The 19,655-nt window shown below is 45.5% G+C and overlaps 1 protein-coding gene across 3 annotated transcripts in view; it reads right to left on the bottom strand.

Annotated features, from left to right (window-relative positions):
- The window catches only part of MORC2 (MORC family CW-type zinc finger 2), a 36,881-nt gene that overhangs the window by 4,498 nt on the left and 12,728 nt on the right, over positions 1-19,655 (bottom strand). For all 3 annotated transcript variants that reach the window (XM_048963987.1, XM_048963986.1, XM_048963989.1), the window contains 13 exons: positions 18,565-18,724; positions 18,375-18,486; positions 16,768-16,893; positions 11,957-12,036; positions 8,500-8,582; positions 7,496-7,581; positions 4,579-4,719; positions 4,052-4,206; positions 3,782-3,910; positions 2,436-2,541; positions 1,137-1,269; positions 740-814; positions 233-622 (listed from right to left, as the gene is read on the bottom strand). In XM_048963987.1, coding sequence (XP_048819944.1) covers positions 233-622; positions 740-814; positions 1,137-1,269; positions 2,436-2,541; positions 3,782-3,910; positions 4,052-4,206; positions 4,579-4,719; positions 7,496-7,581; positions 8,500-8,582; positions 11,957-12,036; positions 16,768-16,893; positions 18,375-18,486; positions 18,565-18,724 — 1,776 coding nt within the window. The remainder of the gene's footprint in view (positions 1-232; positions 623-739; positions 815-1,136; positions 1,270-2,435; positions 2,542-3,781; positions 3,911-4,051; positions 4,207-4,578; positions 4,720-7,495; positions 7,582-8,499; positions 8,583-11,956; positions 12,037-16,767; positions 16,894-18,374; positions 18,487-18,564; positions 18,725-19,655) is intronic.

The following is a 19,655-nucleotide window of genomic DNA, read 5'->3' as shown; positions in this document are numbered from 1 at the left end:
TTATAAAACAGAATTTATTCACCAAATATTTGAAAAAACAAACAGGAAAAAACAAAAAGCCCCACCAACTCAGCACACGTATCTTCACTATTCAAGGTTCTACAGGGTGCCGTATGATAATAGGAGCCCTCAACCCTGCTGCTCCATTACTTCTCTGTGATGTGACACAGCAGCACGGGCTGTGCAGAACAGCAGGTAAGGAGCTGATGGTTTTCACCCCACTGAGTCTCACCTGGGGCGATCTGACAGTGGCAGGTTTCTTTGGTGTTGACACCTTGGCAGTTTTTGAGTTGGGTGTCTCACGTGGGCTTTTGGGGCTCTGTGGGACAGCAGAGGAGGGTTTGGTTGGTGTAGTTGGTTTGGCAAGAGTCTTTGAAGTGCTATTGTATTTTCTGGCTGTCACAGCTGTTACAGCATCGTGGTACATCTTGGAAGTGCTGGCCTCCTCCTTGGAGAGAATGCTTGCCAATCTGGGAGTGTTAATAGCTGTCCAAGTTGAAGAGCCCCTCCTCAGCTGACTGACAGACCTGGAAGGAGGTGTAAGTGGTGGCGGTCTGCTGGGAGCATTCTTGATGACATCGGGTAAGGGAGGAGATCGTGGGCGCTGCGATCGAGTCACTGGCTGGATGTTCCAAGACAGATCAAGGTACATAGGGAGAACAGACAGAAAAGTCAGGCTCTGAGCTAAGGACAGTGCAGAAGAGCAGCCTACACTCTAATTGAGTGCTATCCCAATTACCTCCCCTGCAGGCCGTGTGGTCACTTCCAGAGGCAGCTTCTTTAAGTCAGCTTGAGATCGAACTGGTGTGGTTTTCTATGAAGGAAAGAAAACCCAGAACGTTTACCTTTAAAAGCCACACTAACCCAGCCTAGCAAACTGTCTGCCCATTCCAAAAAAGATCAGCAATGCTAAAGAAGTCCCTTTCTGCTGTCTCTCAAGAGCAGGACACCAGCAATCAACTCCCACCTTCCTAACAGGAAATGAGACTTGAGATATTCAATTAAAACAACCCCACCCAATGAATGTGACACAGCACACGCAGCATTTGGGGCCATTACCCATTACTCTCAGCATCATCTGCTTGCACCAGGTCCCTCAAAGCCTGCTGTGCTCAGTGGGAGACCTCCAGGTTTACCTGCAGTGCTTCCAGTTTTTCCTGCTGCTGCCGGATTTTCTCTGACAGTTGTTTCTGCTTTTCCTCCTGTGATTTTGAGTCCTTCTTCAAGGCTCCCAGTGGTAATTTCTGCTTCTGCTCTGGAGCTTCACACCTAGCACCAAAGGAAAGCAAGACAACTTCAGTACAGACTGCAGACTCTACACCTCTCTCACTTGCAGCACTGTGCCCATCCTTAGCACAGCACTAAAACAGCACTAAAGCCCCTTTTTCTTTCTGCAGCAGCCACAATCCCAGAGATACAGCTGTTTTCTCCCTCGTGGGAAATACACCTTGTAAGGATCAAAAGCACTGCCAATAAGCCAAGCCATTAACACTGGGAATTACCAGTTCCAAGCCCCGGAGCCATCTTAAATGAAGTTTGGGGATAGGCCAATACAAAGATGGGTAACAATTTGACTGCATGAACTACTGGTACAATCATATTTCCAGCGACGGTGCAGAAAGCCCACAGAGGAACCTCGTTTCACAGAAGCATAGAATGGCTGAGGTTGGAATGGACCTTCTGGAGGCCATCAGTCCAACCCTTCTGCTCAAACAGATGCCCAGAATAGGTTGCCCAGGACCACATCCAGATGGCTTCTAAGTATTCACAAGGAGGGAAACTCCAGTCTCTCTATGCAATCAGTGCCAGAGCACAGTCACTCTCGTGTTCCAAGTGTCTCCTGATATTCAAGGAGGATCCTGCTTTATTTCAGTTTGTATCCATTGCTTATCACAATGCAACACTGCTTCTCTTGCTTGCAGCACTCTTCCTGATGCAGCCCAGAACACCACAGGTCATCTCTGCACGCTGCCAGCTCATGTTCAAGTTGTGCCCACCAGGACCCCCAGGTCTTTTCTGAACAGCTGCCTTTCAGCTGGACTCTCATCATGTCCTGGTGCCTCAGGCTGTTCCACCTCAGGTGCAGGACTCGTGCAATTCCTGCTGAATACCATGAAGCTCCTATCAGCCCACTGCACCAGCATGTCCAGGTCCCTCTGGAGGGCAGCACAACCCTTTGGCAAAAGAGCCACTCTTCCACTTCTGCATCAGCAGCAAACTTGCTGAGAGCACACACTAATTTGCCACGTCCACCTGCGTGTCAGCACTAATTAGTATGTCCTAACTACTTGGTTAGACAGCAAGCACACCCACAGGTATCCATACAGGTACAGAACTACTGTCTGTCTCTCCAGCTATTCCCCCCCCCCCCCAAAAAAAAGCCTCCTGACCATAAATATGCAAATAAGGCATTATTTATATTAACTGATTCTTACCTATTTTGTTCAGGATCAGGGTTCATAGAGCACACCCAACTATCAGGGTAATTCTTCTCCACTGAACTCAGCTGGAATGGGAGAGTCCTCCATTTCAGGCATACATCTGTTAAAGTAAGCACTTTGCCAGTCAGAAATGCACAGCTTGAGGCACACAGCCATGCTCTTTCTATAGCACTTCTCAAGCTTATTCAATGCCCAAGGACCACATCTATTTCCAAAACATATTCCATGACATTTATGACTAGTGGCAAAGTACAGATGTACACAATATATACCTTCCCTTTGAGGAAGACCTCAAATCTGGTAAACAAAGCAACCACAACAATAATCTGATGAAGCCTGGCATCAACTAATACTTGAGCACTTCACTGCTACAGTGACAGCACTTACAAATGGAGGCCATCCTGAAATCACTGCTCATCTCAGGAGGCAGGCTGTCTCTTACTGACACCAACACTCAAGAACTCAGAGATATAACCACTACAATTAGATAATGTAATAGATTTTAGATGAGTCAGATGTACTGTGTTTGGTTTTTAGGGCACTGCTGGACTACCAGGAAACCAACAACTTAAAAATTAATAGAAGATGAGCATTTATAAATCAGGCTCTGGGAGGACTTCACAAGCCATGGCTGATGTCAACAGCGAAGATGATGAAGAATAACAGGAAAGTTCCTCTTATGTTCTAAGAAACTGGAAGTTACTGAGAAAACCATCTAGGGAGGAGAGCATGACAAAATAATTCCAAAAGATTGGCTCTACGTTCCTTGCTACATCCTCATTCCCAGTTCCCGTGGGAAAATGGTCATGGGAGTTTGGAGTCCCTCTATGAAATGAGGAAGTGGTTATGTTGAGATCTCCCTTCTCCCAGCTGGAATAAGGGCTTAGCCAGAGCGACTCAGCAATGCACAAAAGAGAAGCTAAAGAGATGACTGTAAATGGATCTCTTCTGTGCTATATCCAGAGCTGTTTCGTAGGTGGTGCATCAGAACACAAGGCACTTGGCTGCTCTCCATTGCTTATGGGGAACTTTGAGATCTTATTTGCCTTGAGATGGGTGGCTTTGATCAATCCTACTTCCTACGACATTTCTAAGCCCATTTTCAACTCTCCTGCTAAGTACATCTGTGCTGTTCTGTAAGGCTGCCTAAAGAAAATCATGATCAGCACACCATGCAGGACCAGAACCTTATTTTAAGACATTTAACTCTACCAGCAGATGCTGGGAAAAAGGCAGAGGGAACCACGATAGAGGAGTTTGTCTCAAACCTCCTCCCATTTATCTGTCCCCAAATTGGGGTTCTTCCCACAGAGGAGCAGCCTCCCACCGCTCACACGCACCGCACTGGATGGTGGTAGGGATCTCCATGGCTCTGCGGCGCTTGTAGCGCAGTTCACTGGATGGAGGCTGGTTCCAGTTTGCTGACAGATAACCAAACTCATCCCAGAACTTGATGATACCCTTCTGGGCTGGAAAACAAACAAGCTTCCATTCAATACGGAGTTATGATCATAGACATCGTCACGTTCACTCTTGGTTGTCCTCTCCCTCGGTTCCCTTCCAACCCAAATTTCCCCCTCATGCCCCTGGAAACTGTAAAGCTTCATTACCTATAGCCACATCCTTCCAGTACTGAGCTAAATGCTCTCCCATAGCCTTCAGCAAGTGTCGGTATTCTTTGGCATCAGCAAAGTCTTGTTTGTTATGAGTTGGCTCCAGAACCAGATAGGGCACATCCACGACACCGACTACTCCACCACATGCCCTGCAAGAGGAACACACAGTCAGAAACAGCATTAAACTGGTTGATCATTGCTCAGACACACAGCACAGGGCACAGCTGATGGCACACACACAGTCACACACGTGTGCTCTGGCAGCAGTACTGTTCTTAAGTTCATCAGCCTTCTAATTCAGACTTGAGCTGCTGTGGAGAGAACTCACTGTTCATTGGGAAAACATGGAACTACTGGGAAATGTTAGAATACATGTTATTTGTCAGAACCCAAACCAAAGGTTGAGAAAATGAAAGTCTCATGCTCACAAAGAACGATTAACGCAGAAAAAGATTATTGGAAGGCCTAAGTTATGTGTAAGAACATGCAGAAATATTGCTGAAAAATCTCCAAAAACTCACATGCCACCCTCCAGCTGTGGGCCCACCTTCTCATACATCTTTATCAGTCGACTGCAGTTATAAATGAACATGCCATCCAACTCACGCTGCTCAATATTCACACCAAAAATGAAATTCAGCTCTTTGGGTTCCTTCAGTGCCCTGTAACAGCGAAAAGAAAGGAGTTCTAAGTATTTTGTCCTCATTTCTAAAGACCAGAAGTTTTGTTGAGCGTATGTTACACCTGAAAATGAGTAAAGCACGAACACTTCACAATGCAGACGTCAATTTGGGCTGAACATTACTCGTTGAGGCAATCTAATTCTTCATTTGGATCATTTCTCCTGTGGGAATGGATTTTTGGCTTGTATATCAAATCTAATATTTATAATACTCCAGTAGAGCAGAGTTTTATGAACACACTGGTAGCACAGACCCATCCTCTCCTACAGCACTTTGGTTTGTATCTTCCAGATGCAGCTCCCTGTGCTGCTCTCCCTACAAAACCAGTCTCAACAGTCAGATTTTTGGAAATTTCTCCAAACACCAGGTTTTACAAGGTTATCACACCAAGTTTGAAAGCTGCACAACGCAACCATCAGCCTCACAAGAGCTGTTGGTTTTGTGTTTGTTTTCCTGGCAATGTCAGGTTGGCAATTTATGCAATTTCTGGCTTCCTTACACAGCAGAGAACTTCAACAGGAGTGGTCTTAAGTCCATTTGTGAGCACATCCAGATTTCTGAGTCCGAATGAGCAGATTCCTATTCCCCCCCTATCAGGAACCGCATCTCCTGCAGTGCAGGAAGCCTCGGGAGACTTCGATATCCGTGTTACAAAATCAAACAAAACCCACATATTTTACAAAACTGATCTTCTTTAACAGATTAAAACAGATTCCACAGCTTTCATGAAACCCAGACGGAGGGGTTTTTGTAATGAGGATTCGTAGCCTTAGTTTCAGGCTGGAGGTAGCACCAAACACAAGGCAGAGGGTTTTAACCTTTACCTCATGCTGTCTGTACCACTGTCCTGCCTTACACCCACCTGCAGTGCCCAGGGAGGTGCTTGGCTGCTCTAAGTGCTTAATTCCTAGAGCAGAATGATGGAATGATTAAGGTTGGGAAAGAGCCCTATGCTCACCAAGTACCACCAACCACCACCAAAGCACAGCCCTCAGTGCCACGGCTGGGTGAAGATGCTTGGAATTCTGACAATCTGCTGGCCATTCTGCTACCACTATCAGATACTGAGAGAACCTGAGCTGTGCCTTCATGAGCATCACATAGCAGTAACCAGTAGCTCTAAGACTGGAGCCCAGCTTAACGTTTAAGCTCCTCAAAATAAATCCCAGAAGCAAACTCATTTCATGTCTGTTTTCAGTTTTCTTGAGGTCAACTTTGCCTCCACATAGACACATATAGATATATACACACCCTTTCTTGGAAACAGAAGCTCCCACAGGGCCTCTAGAGGGACACAAGAGACCAAAATGCCTCAAAACCTCCTGTTCTGCTTCTGAGGTTCCCTGGACAAGGACGTAAGGCCTTGAATTTCAAGTGAAAAGGTGTGCTCTCCTACAGAATAGGAAGGGCATCTCCTCATTTTTATCAGAGAGGACACAAAGTCAAATTATGACTCAAATAATGAAGAACAAAGTGTTTGTTTAAAGCCCAGCCAACCAGCTGGACTCGTGTAGTTGTCCTATGTGCTGGATTTATGACCTGACCTTACACACAGGCTTTGGGAACCAGAAAGAAGAACACACACTGGTCTAGAACTGGCTGCACACTTATTCATCCCTGCTCAGGAGCAGAGCAGCTGAGCCTACACAGCAGTCAGGAGAGAAAGCTGTTTTCCCCGCTGTCTGATGGTTGTCACATCTGTTTTCCTCATCACCGCATATTTGAAACCTGACTATAACTCACATTTAAGCAGGAAGAGCTGCTGAAGAAAGTCTGGAATTTCTCATTTCCAAACAGACAACAAAGGCCATACATAAGCTAGCTGCTTTATTTTAAGATCAGTGTTTGCTGTTCAGCTCTTTTAAAGGAGAAGCACTTTGCCCACTGGTCCACTGACAAAGTTATACTTAGACATACATCTGCATTCTCAAAACTAAGAATGAAAAGACAAACTTTCCATACACAATTCAGATGGAAGCTGAAGATCACAGCTCTACCACTTTTGAATTAAAATTACTTCAGATTTTAAAATGCATCAAGTTCATTTCTGGCAACAAGTGTGGGATAGTCCTGACCCAGGCAGGGATGTAAATCAGCATGCAAAACAAACAGCCAGGAACAGGGACTTGGTACATACAAATCCCTAACCGTGCTCACCATCAGCCTTTGCTTTAAGGAATCAGCCTGTATGTTAATCAGCCTTTACTTTGAGAGATTCAGTTTTCTGTTAGGATTTGTGAAAACTCCTCATTTGTAAAATGCATACGAAAAATATGCAGGAAACTCATATATAAAGAGTTAATTACTCCCACGACTGTATCAGTAGCAAAGTTAACTGCAGCCTGAGCTAAGTTATAACAACATTAGGAATTGATGGCAAGGACTGCAACAGAATTCAACAAGCTTTGAGGAAACACCTCTGCAACTCCAGAAGTCACTTCACTGTTAGTTCATAACGTGTGTTTGTTTCCCTGAATCTTCAATGCAAACGGATAAGCAAGAAAATGAAAAAAGCTGATGTTAAAAGAAGGAAAAAAAAGCTATTTTCAAATGCTTTTCTCAGGAACTGAGAGGGGAACAGCAGAAGCAATCCAAAAAGCCAACTCACCCCCAGTGCACACACACAGTGCCCACACGTTTTTAAGCTCCGAGCTGAATTTTTCACTCTATCACATGCAGCGAAGCAGGAGAAACATTGGAGCACGTGGAATGAACAGGCTGAGAAGGTCAGAGCTTGCAGCTGCCTCGTACTCACCGCTGCTTTGCATCCTTAATCCTCTTCTTGACGTCGGCCTCCCGGCGCAGGGTTATGGCTGAGTTCTGCACCTGACGTAACGTCACCTGCCAGCACAGTGAAACTGCTGCTGTGAGATCCAGGAATGCTCCATTCCCCAGGTTTTTTCTCTCTCCCCCCTCTTCAAAAAGATCTCACAGATCTTCCAAATGTAAAGAATTCACCAGCTGTGCTGGGCAATAATTAGCACCCCCAAACACACAGGGCTGCGCCAGTTGCTGGGTTGCTTAAGCAGCTACACAGTTGCTTAGAAGGAAGCATCCAAATGTAACTGCCAATGCAACCAAAGCCATAGGGTGAAGGGCAGGACACAAGAGGGAAATAGCTGGGATACTCCAATGCTGTATTTTTTGTTAGCTGTCATTAAGGAGTAATTTTAAGCTCGGCCACTTGCTGCACCACCTGGCAGCTCCATCCCAGCTCAGCCTGTCCACCTCTCAAAGCAGGGCTGCAGCTTCCTTAGGTACCACCAGAAGAAAACAAAAATAACTTTCTAACAACAGTTTAAGGAAACTGAGGATCAAACTGCAAGAGCAGTAAAGAGAGAGGATCCAAAAGAAAGGAAATAAAATCCCAACAGTTCTACTTTTCTTCCAGTACTTTGCGTTCCCTCAGCCTCAAGAGAGCAGCAATCAAAGCACCTTCACAGTAAAGCTCAAACACTGGCAGGGGATCATTGATAGATACTGATAGATATTGAAAGGTGTGTGCACTGGAGTACCAGCATGCTTCCTTCTCACTGGGGCTGGAAAACAGACAGGCTTAAGCACGTCCTGCAGCGACGACACCGCTGATGACTGAACAGTGCTGACAACTTATCTCCAACAGAAGTCACCAGCTGCTCCCCTCGCGTACCCAAGTGCTAACAGCAGGTGCCAAGCATTAGCTCTCCCATCCAAAGCCACGGTTCTGAACCTCTCCCTCCGTGCCCAACACACCCAGCTTGGCAGAAAAGCAGGACTCACCCTGGACTCCCGTGTAAGGTCCCCCCCGAGGCGCAGCTCGAACGCACGGGCTTTGCTCTCTGCCTCCCGAGCCTTCTCCTCCGCTGAAACACCACGAGAAAGAACAGCATTAACCAACAGCACCAGCACCAGCCACCCAGCACACAGCACCACATCCAACTGGGGTTAAAGATCTGCACAGATGGCCTGTGCTGGGTCACCTGGACAAGGGAGAGATGACAAAGTGACACAGAAGGGTACAAAAGAAGGTGTTACACATGAGATGATCATTAACAGACAAACTAGAGTTAGAGGGCACAGACAACATTGGCACAACAGCAGGGCTGAAATCTGTAAAGGAAGGAAATCTCAAAAATTGTCCATGTTCACCATATTTTTCCTGGAAAAAAATGTTAATCTGTGCTACACACAAAACAGGACACAGAAAACCTACCATTATGTCCAATGCTCTTTGCATACACAGATTTTACCACCTAAAAGAACTTCCTCTTCCTGCCTCTTTTACATATTACCAACAGGACTGCATGCCAGCTGGCACACACTGCCCCATACACCCACCCACTTCAGAACCATTCAACAAATTTCATTTTCAGCAGAGAAATTCCTTCCTAAAATGGAGACACAAACAGCTCTTGCAAGTTAGCAACGCATACCTCGCATCTGCACGCTCTCCCATCCAAAAGCACACTGGCTATGATCCTCTAATACCTCCCTTTCATGTCAGAAGGCTGCTGTGCTTACAGCTGCGTGGACAAAGAGCTCACTGTTTGGAACACATCTCTTTTCTCCATCCCACACACTACGAGGCCCCATGGTAAATGTGGACTGGCAAGTCGTGCCCTGTTTGGGCAGGGGATGCCTCCAGCTGCAGCTGCCACCTGGACCATACATCTCATGGAGGTATTTTGGCTGCTGATGCAGGACTGATGTTACTGCAACACTGTGTCAGCTTATGGGAGCAGCAATTGCTGAGAGAGTTACTGTAGAGATTTCTAACAGGAACAGATTGATGTATATAAAAATGTATGCACAGAAACGTTTGCATGCACCATCGCTAGAAGAAAGGATGAGATATGCAGGGTGAAGCAAAATATCACACAATAGGATCTTGGAGACAAGCAGCATCTCTCCAAAAAACAATGCTCTCTTTTCAACCAGAAAGAACCCAGATGTTGTAGGGAGCATCTGCTGGATGGTCACCACCACCCTCAGTGCTGGGTCAGAATTACATGAGGAAATGCACATCTGTAGTGCATCCAGGTATGAGAATGCAAGCGGGTCGTCAGCTTGCTTAGACCATGGAAGGTCACCTTTCCTTTCTTCTCTGTGCTGTGTTGGAGTTCTGTTATTCTAGCTCCCACTGAAGCACACCCCAAGGGTCAGAGTAACTTTATCAAGCAAGGAACAGCTTAATTGCACTGTGTGACAGACTGAAGTCACCCAGTGCCCTCACAGTGCCCTCACAGTGCCCCTACAGCTTGGTTAAATGGGAAAACACAGAAATTTGGAGACAGCTTAAAAACACATCCATGGCAATATCCCATCTGTACCTAAGCTGGATTGCAGCTGGAAAACTAAGCACAGTCAGGTCTGAAGGGAAGAACGGAGTGCTGCCTGCCCATACGGTGATGCCTGCTTTATTAAATGGCAACTTAGGAGGATGTCTGACAGGGCACAATTCATTTCCAGGTCTGAGAGTGGAGGGCCTAACAGACAAAACCACTCCAAGCACACAGAAGTTAGAGTCAGCATTCCAAGGAGAGCAATGGCATGGCACACCAACAGCACTGCTGAGAAATGTAAAGCTCAGAATACAGCTCTTAATGACTTCTGGTGCTGGACTTCTACATAACTCTTCACCTTTTTCCATTTGCTTGCTTTCCAAAATGAGCTCTTGAAACTCTAAAATGGCAATGCCTCAATGAAGTTTCCTGGAGCTGTAGAGGTCCATCTGGTCACTGAGGGATGCTACAGCAAATCACAGGAGGCAGAAAAGTTGGTTCTCAGAGAATGAGGTATCTTTAATACCAGCATGTCTCTATTTCTGGACTGTGATACATACAGGACGGTGTGCATTCTTGCAGAAAACAGATTGGAAATAAGTCAAAACTAATTTTCTCTATCAACAGCAGAAAGAGAGCCCTTGGTACATGGAACAGAATATTAAAGATGAAGCTGACTTTCCCAAAAGCAAAGAAATGGGATCCATTCCACTGCAGCTGAGGTTAATGCTACAGGAGCCCTGAAGACTTAATGCAAACAAGGTCTGATGCCCTCGAGTTTTCAGTATGCTCAAAGCTCTTTGTCTGGCAGTCCCTTAGTGCTTTGGTTTGTGTTTCAGTGCTGATAGCCATTTCAGTGCTGGTATCTGTTCTTGGCGCTGGGACACTGAATGGCAGCATTCCTCACTGCCAATGCACTCAAGCTCACCTTTCAGAAGTCATGAAAGCCTCATGTAATGCTGCAAGAAAGAAACCTTTCCAAATCATGGTATCTGCAACCTTCTTGAGCAGAATGCAAGTTTGCTGAACGCCTGCTCTGGCTTTAGGCCTCAATCTAAAATAATTTATCTATGAGGACAGAGGCACAGGATAAACTGCTTGAACTTCATGATCTATCATACTTCATAAAGGAATAAGAACAGAGAATGAGATCCTTTTGCTGCTTTGGGCAGGGTCGAAAATCACATTGCTGTTATGAGTGCGTATGTTGAACGTGGCACTGCCTCTTCCTCACCATCATCATCACCTGATCTGCACAAATGCATGTGCATAGAGCAGCTCTTCAGACACACACCTCTGCAACATCAGGTTTTTATTTATGAAACCAGAAGACACAGGTTAACACAACTCCAAGACAGCCCCAACACTGGGGGTTTTCCCCACCAGGGGCTGCTGGGAAGGATTTGTTAAATTTCATACATTTTGCATAACTGAAAGCTATACTTGTAGCTTATGTGCTTTCCATATGTTGAGTAACAGTATTATCAAGTGTGGATTCTCCTGTGGACAAGATTAATAGCAAGGGTAAATCAGATGGACAAAGGGTAGTCTTGGAGCATGAAGGACATCAATAAAACATGAGGATTCTGTTGTGCACCCATATCACTTTGTGCCTGATAGAACAAAAATCTGTTGTTGAACAACTTCAACAGGGAATCAATCCAAGAAGAACAGAACGGTGAGATAACAAACACAGAGGGCTTCTTCAGCTGGAGCAAGGGAGAGCTGTGTGCCTCGAGGCTTATTACATGTCTTCCTTAGAGGAAGTGCTCTTCAGAAATAACATAAATCCCCTCCAATGCACAGAAGCAAGTCTCAGTCATCCATAGTAAGTAGTTTTTGAGCAACCATGGTAATCACAGACACTAAAAGCTTCAGGTGATATCCAGTGAGACAGCCTCGTCCTTCCCTCTGCTACAGCAAAATCAGGACCCATGCTTACCCCCAGGACTCACCTATCCTTGCCATGTGCTCTGCTTTCTTCACCTCTTGCTCTGCACGAGTCTTGAAACGATTTGAAGTATATTTGTACATCCTGTGATGATCAGAACATCAGCAATCTCAGCAGTAAGGTCAAAGCAAGATTTCATCACTTTGTTTAGAAAATAAAGTCTCCATAGGCTACTCTACTATTTTCCCCCAATGGATACACAATAAACAGAGAAGGTTTATGAATCAGTAACTGAGCATTTTGGAAGTACTCAGGCCATATCTATAGTCATAGATGCTCTAGCAGTAGCTGCAGCTGCATCACTCCCTTCTACATCATACAGCGAGGTGCAACAAATTCCATATCCTTGAAAGGAATCCAAGATTAAGGAGAACAACTTCTTCAGAAGGGAAAAGAGTGCTGAACACGTATGTAAAACTTCTCAAAAACAAAAACAAAACACAAAACTTCCACTCCAGATAAATAATCCTTCCTTTCTCCTGCAAGTAGCACCGTGCAGTTTCACAGCACGCACCTCCAGGCAGAGTTAGCTCAAAGCCTGTAAAGCAGCATAGGAAACGTCTGAACACAGCTTCAAGTTGCAGCTTCTAAATACAGGACACTTCTGATTTACAACCTTGTAAAGTGTTATTGAGTTGCAATGGCTTGTTTTACCTTCCACACACAGTGCAACATGTCAGACAACCATGTTAGGAGAGGCAGAGTCAGATACTGGGTTGTGCAATCTCCTCAAACCTACTTGAGGATGATCTAAGCTACCTGGAGCCAAGATCCAGAACGCATTCTGAAAAACACAACTGCTGTCAACACGTTGGCATAATTAAATTACATCACCCACATTCTGCCTTATGTTCCTGGGTGAGAGGGAACAGGGTGAAGCTGAATGATCTCAACAAATGACTCCTGAGGAAGAAGGTTATGGTCAACAGCTCCACGTCCAGGTGAAGGCTGGTGACAAGGGGTGCCCCCCTGGTCTGTCCTGCAACCAGTGCTCTTCAGCATCTTGATCAGTGACACAGGCAGTGGTGTTGAGAGTACCTCAGTAGTTTGCTATAGAAACCAAACTAAGCAGTGTGGCTGACACGATGGAAGGAAGGAATGGCACCCACAGGATCTGGACAAGCTTGAGAAGTGGGCCCACGTGAATGTAATGGGGTTTAAACAAGACCAAGTGCAGAGTGTCACAGCTGGGTCGGGGCAATCCCAGCTAAGTGTAGAGAAAAAATCCTTGAGAGCAACCTTGCATAGAAGGATTTGGGGGTTCTGGTGGGCAAGAAGCTGGATGTAAGCCAGCAGAGTGCCCCTGCAGCCCCATCTCTGGAACTGTTCTCAGTCAGCCTAGATGGGGTTTTGGACAGCCTGGTCTAGTGGAAAACATGCATGCCCACAGCAGGGAGATTAGAAGGAGATGATCTTTAAGGTTGCTTCCAATCGAAGCCATTCTATGATTCTAAGAGAAATACTTGGGCAAGATCACAGACAGACTGCTTCACCAAGCAAGGTATACCTCCTCTTTTTCAACCCAGAGAGGCAGACTAAGCTGCCACCCCAGCTCCACTCCCACCTTCCCAGCGCTGCTCCCTGCACCAGCTTCAGTTACTTGCAGGAATGTTCAATAGCCTAAAAGCAAAACAAGGAACACAGATTTGGTTCCAGATAAACTGTCCCAGAGACTGAACAATTCCTGAAAGAAGAAACCACCCAACCATTACGTTTTGCTTTATTTTGCAATGCCAAATGGCTTTGGCTACAGCCAGGAAAGCTCACATTCAAGTGGTGGGAACAGATATGCATTGAGAAGTCTGACAGACAAGAAATCCACATTTCCCTGCCTTCAAAATCATCCTACAGTGTCCTCATGAAGGAAACTCTCTTGCACGTGGTGCAATAACAGCACACAGCACACAGCCAAGGCAAACAAAGCAGCACGCAGTGCTACTGCAGCCACCAGCACCTGATGACTGCTGAGATCATTGCTTGCTCAAATAGCAGGCATATAAGCTAATGTGCAGAACTGCCTGCTTACTTCTAGCTGCATGCACTGTGCTGCCAAACAAGTTGAAACAGTGATTGTGGGAGGCAACAGATGAAGTAACTGTTCAAGACATGAAAGCAGCTTCCAGGGAGGGTGGTGCTGCGGCATCACACCTATAAACGCTGCTGAAAGATCTGCACAGAAGCAACTTGCTCCTGACTCCTGGATGTTCCAGAAAGGTTGTATGAGATCTCACTGAACTCTAGCAAAGGGTAGAATGTATCCATATATCCAGAGCTGTTTTGTAAGGAAAAACTGCTTCCTCAGTCTTGGATCTCTTTCTCCCACCTGAATGGGAGGCACACATTGGTAGCTGATTATACAACCCACAGCATTCAGGAAGGACAAGTGACAACAGAACAACAGATGTCCTGCTCAGAACACAAGCTGTTATTTTTGAAGGAGAGCAAAACAAAGGCTGCAAAACCCAGGTTTGCACAGTAAAGGCATTTAAACACTCTGAGGACCATTACAGATTTCCATTCTTTGCTCCCTAACATAAAAACAATTAACCTGCAGACAAGTCACTGTTAAATGATCTTCCTTCAGAGATGAAGGCAGAGTTACTGCCCTACCAATGGGAGAGAATTCACTGCCTTCAGCAGGCCACCCTCCTTAGCAGATCTTGAGACCAGAATGGCCCAATGCAGAACATGAAGTGATCATTTCAAGCAGAAAGACGCCTGGCCAAAAGCTCACCAAGGATGTAAAAAGACTACAGTCAGGATCATTTCTTAGCTCACCATCGAGTAATGGCCTGCTTTTAGCATGGCAAGCTAGTTTGTAACACATTTTCTTAAAAATCCAGCCACAGAAATGGACAGGTGTGTCTCTATACCGATGGATGAATGCCATTCCATTGCAGTACTTAAGCAGTCTTTAATTAGGAGGATATGAATAAAATTAACACTCGGGCACCATGACTCTCCTGCAGAGATTAGCAAATAGCCCTTACACAGAACACTCAGCACAGCACCCTTTGGGCTGCCAGCCAGGAGGACCATCACTGCCCCTACATGCTTGTAGCTGGCTACAAAAGCTCAGCAGTAATCCGGCCTAGACTACAGCAGCTCTGCCACAGACAGCCGTGCTCAAGTGCTGCAGCATTAACTGTCCTCCAAAGGAATGGTGTAACATCAGTAGGCTTCCCCTCTATGCTCCTGTACAAATCATTCTGCAAGTCCAAGAAAGTAGCATTAAGCTGCAGACACCTCAGGAGCCAGATAGGGATGCATGAGCTCCGGCTTCAACTCTGAAGGGAAAATCCATGACACCAGCACCCAGCATTTTCAGTAAGTTCATGGAAACATGCAAACAAACAAATCACCAACAGCTGTAAAAAGAGAAACTTCGTTCTCAAAAAGGACTGATTGACTGGCTTTCCTCTAGCAGGTCCCTCAAGAAAGAGCTGTTCAAGAGAGAATAAGTTCTGTTCAGGGACCAGAAGGGAAGTGAATGAATTTTCACAACCTGTTATGGCACACTGTGGGCGCCTACCAGAAGGGCTCTCAAAATCTACAATTAAATTTCAGCAGCCATGCAGCCATCCATGGCTGGCATTAGGAGTACAAGACAGAAGGATGCAGTCTAGACACTCTAAAGTAAGACTCTCCCCTTTTGCCTTCCTTCCACAGTATTCTTCTGGACTGTGGCACGGGATGAAGCAGCACATGGCAATCACACACAGGTAAAATACAGAAATTCAGGGTGTAAGATCCCATCAACCAAGCAAACCAGGATTTACAGCAGCAAGTCATTCTGACTGCCTTTGCCAGTGAAAAGGCTGAGAAGGGGAGAGCAGTAGATGCAAACTTGCTTGACGTTTCTCAGGTTTCTGACACCACTCTCCAAATTCTAATTAAAGAAGCTGAGTAAGTATGAGCTTGACAGGCAGACTGATGTAAGCTGAAAATTGGCCAGGTTCAAAGGGCACTAATCAGCAGCTTGACAACTAACTGCAACAGTAAAAGTACCCAGCAAGTTGGTGGTGGGCCCACACTGTTAGAACTCCACTGCAGTACAACATGGTGGTGTGTTATTAAGGCACAGGGCTACCTTAGAATGCAGCCTGTGTGCTATCATGGACAGAGGAATACTCTTGTCTCAGACAGACCTAAAAACACATTCCTTTTATTCCCCTTAGAACCTTCTTTATTCTCTTTGAAGACAACTGCCAGCACACCTCATCTCGCTTTCAAAAGTGCCATCTTTAAGGGCATTAAAAAGGAGGATGAGGAACAGTCTTTCCCAATCTCTACTCAAACCTAGATTAACCACTGATAAACATTAATTTCCAACATAACTATTTCAGAGTGTTCAGCATGGTTTCCTTTCTGTAATAATTCTAGGATGTACCCTAGGTATTTTCCTGTCCTATTAAAAAATGGAAGACCAGGTGAACTGGAGGCCAGTCAGCTCACCTCTGTGCCTGGCAACACATTGGAGCCCGTGCTCTTGACAACTATGCTAAAGCCCATGGAAAATAAAGAGGTGATTGGTGACAGCCAACAGCTTTACGAAGGGTAAACTGTGCCTGCCAGATTTGCTGGCCTTCTGATGGGGTTACAGCCTTGGTAAATATAGGCAGAGCAACTAACATCATCTGTCTGCTCCCATACAAAGCACCTGACATTGTCCTGTGTGACATCCCTGTCTCCTGTCATCTGTTCCTGTGGCTTCAATGCGGAGTTATGCAGGACACATCCAGACAGCAAAATGCTAAACCTTTTTTCATAAGGAAGGTCCTGCACGTGTCAGCAGACTTTGGCTCTGGCGCTTACCTTGGCTTGTACAAGCAGCAGGAAAGCCTCTTGGTTTGCACCTTGTGTCCGTTTATAAAGATTCTCATCCTGGGATCAATGTACAGCACAGCAGCATAGGCACGGAAGGAGCGGCGCTCAGGCTTTCTGCAAGAGAGACGTGCTCAGAACCTGAGCAGTTGGCTCTGCATTTCCCTGCAGGAGACACTCTGCCTGTTATGACCACATACTCCAAAGTTGACTCATTCAATGAACCCCCTCAGGAACCAACGACTCCTTCATGCTGCTCATCTTTTGTCTTTCCTCTTTCCTGCACAGTTTTCCCCTCTCAATTCTTCTCCAGCTAAAAACAGCCCAGACACACTGCTGTCATACAGCCTGCATTTCTGTACAAACAAAATGAACAAGTTTCTCCATTGAAAAAAAACTTTTAAAATTCTTGTTTCCCAAGGAATTGCTACCTAGGTTCCAAATGACCAACAGAATCACCTCCTCACACTGATTTTCACTACCTTGTAACTTATTTCAGGCACCTACAGCACCATTAATACCTTGCTGTGTTGCCATACCAGGCATCTACTCCAACACACTGCAAACATGCAACCTTAAACCAGTGAGTGAGATAAAAACAAAAGCTTTTTCTATTTTACCATTCCAGTGGTATTTTTTTCAACCTCTGTGTTCTGTAGATTTTTGCACCAAGTTGTGTATTTTACATGTTGCTGCCAAACATTTACATACATATTACTGCAGCTTGAAAGGAATGTTCTGAATAAAGCTGGATAATAAAGGCCATAGCTACGACCTGAACCACTTAACACCAAGTGTTCTACCTGTCAGTACTCCTGACCTTCAGTTCACCAGTATGCTCCAGCAGAACCTGCCCTGATCCAACACAGAAATAACAGCACATGGGAGAAGCAGCTCCTTCCTCTATCAGTGCTAATCATGAAAGCTCACCACTGTGCACTAAGGAAATTGAGAATCCTAGTAGGTCCCTAGAGGTCCCCAAGAGCTTTGCTGCACCTGCATACTAAGCATCAAACTAATATATTCCAACACCACCGTGCTTTAGGGTCAGTTTTTCCTTTTCAGGCTACAAAGCTTCCAGAAAGCTCATCCTCCCTGACACCTGGAATCAACACCACCACCCTCCGCTGCTCCTCTAAGCTGCCCTCTGTGCACATTCTCTTTCTTCACCTAAGGAAGGTCCAGTGGCTGCCTGCATCCACCAGCATCACCTGCTCACTGACCTGCACAATAACTCACATTTTCTTGGTGTTCATTTAACCACAAGCTAAACATTTGTTTGAGATCAGACTCACGACCAGCATCACTGACAAAAACCTGACACCTACAAAAATTACACTCATAGCTGAGGGCATCCTCCCTTGGTGACATTAAAGGTTATTGAGTTGGCTGCTTTGACTGAGACGAGTCAGTGCAGAAATTCAGACCAACACAAAGGTGTAGAGCCTGTGAGCCATTTGTACACGTGAACCCCACACTGCTAAGAACTCCTCAGCACACAAAAAGCTGCTTTTAGAAAACCACACGCACACAGCATACAGTCAAGCCCCAAACAACTGGATCAAAATCCAAGGGCTTGTAATGTCAGTCACACTCACGTTCCCTCTGGGGGGATTTCTGCCATCTGAATGTCTCGAGGGTCAGAAGTCACATCCAGCTCTGGCTCCCCGTTGTCCATCAGTTTGAGGTTAAAGATGATCACCAGGGTGCCTGAGCAAGTAACAAGTTGATTAGACAAATCCAGCCCAAACCCCAAACTACCCTGCCCATGGCCAGCACCATACAGACCTTTCTCACCACGGATCTTATTAAACTGCTCCATCACTTGCTGTTCTGATTTGAACGGGGAATACTTGTAAATCAGCTCTGTCTCAATAGCAAACTTCTCCATGTTGTCACTCACAGGCTCTCGGTTCCACACGTTCCAGGTGGGCAGTGGAACAATGACCTGCAAACAGCACAGCATCAGGAGCAACCCAGACTCACCACCCCCTCTATGCCATTCATATGGATGGATGCTGAGTGAACTCAGCCCTTTCCACAGGCCAACAGTTAGTGCAGGAGCTCTTCTTAACTTTGCAATGCTTTGCATAACAGCCAACTGCTCAAGGATCTCCCTTCTCCAGCCTCCCAAGTTCTACAACATCAAGTCTTGGAGCAAACAGCCCCAAAGCAACCTGTGAAGTTCTGGCTGCTCAACATCAACACAACCCATGGCTTCTTTCATCTGGCAATGATTTATACCTAACACTAAAAAACCACAAGCTTTCATTCTTTAAGAAAAACAAACATCAACCTCTATGTTTAACACCTCTCTTGAGCTGAAGCATTCTTCATTTATTCCAATTTCCCTTTTTTAATTACTTTTGTATGATTCTAGAAAGGTTGTCAGTTTTCTGTTGTTTAGAACAGAAGCACAGATAGAATTATGGACTGCAGATGTATACCAAGTACAGAGAGTCATCCAATCATAGAATGGCCCGCGTTGAAAAGGACCAAAATGCTCATCCAGTTTCAACCCCCCTCCTATGTGCAGGGTTACCAACCAGCAGATCAGGCTGCCCAGAGCGACATCCAGCCTGGCCTTGAATGCCTGCAGGATGAGGATGTCCCTTCCTTGATTCAGAATTAAGCTCATGCCAAAACTCCTGGCTCCAGGGGCACTATGGAGCTGCACACACCACTGCTGGCTGCCCACTGCTCCATCAATGGCTTCTTTGTGCAGCTCCCTCAGATGCCACAATGAAAAATCCTTCTTGACATGTAGTGCAAAATAAAAACTTTTCATTATTGACTATGTACAGTATATGCACATAGCACAGAAATACTTCCATGTTAGCAATTCGGATAAAGAACATCTGAAGTAAAGGTATACAAAT

This window comes from Lagopus muta, chromosome 17 (genome assembly GCF_023343835.1).
Source record: "Lagopus muta isolate bLagMut1 chromosome 17, bLagMut1 primary, whole genome shotgun sequence".
Classification (NCBI taxonomy): domain Eukaryota; kingdom Metazoa; phylum Chordata; class Aves; order Galliformes; family Phasianidae; genus Lagopus; species Lagopus muta.
Note: the sequence above shows the minus strand (reverse complement) of the source record. Positions and strands in the feature narration are given on the sequence as shown.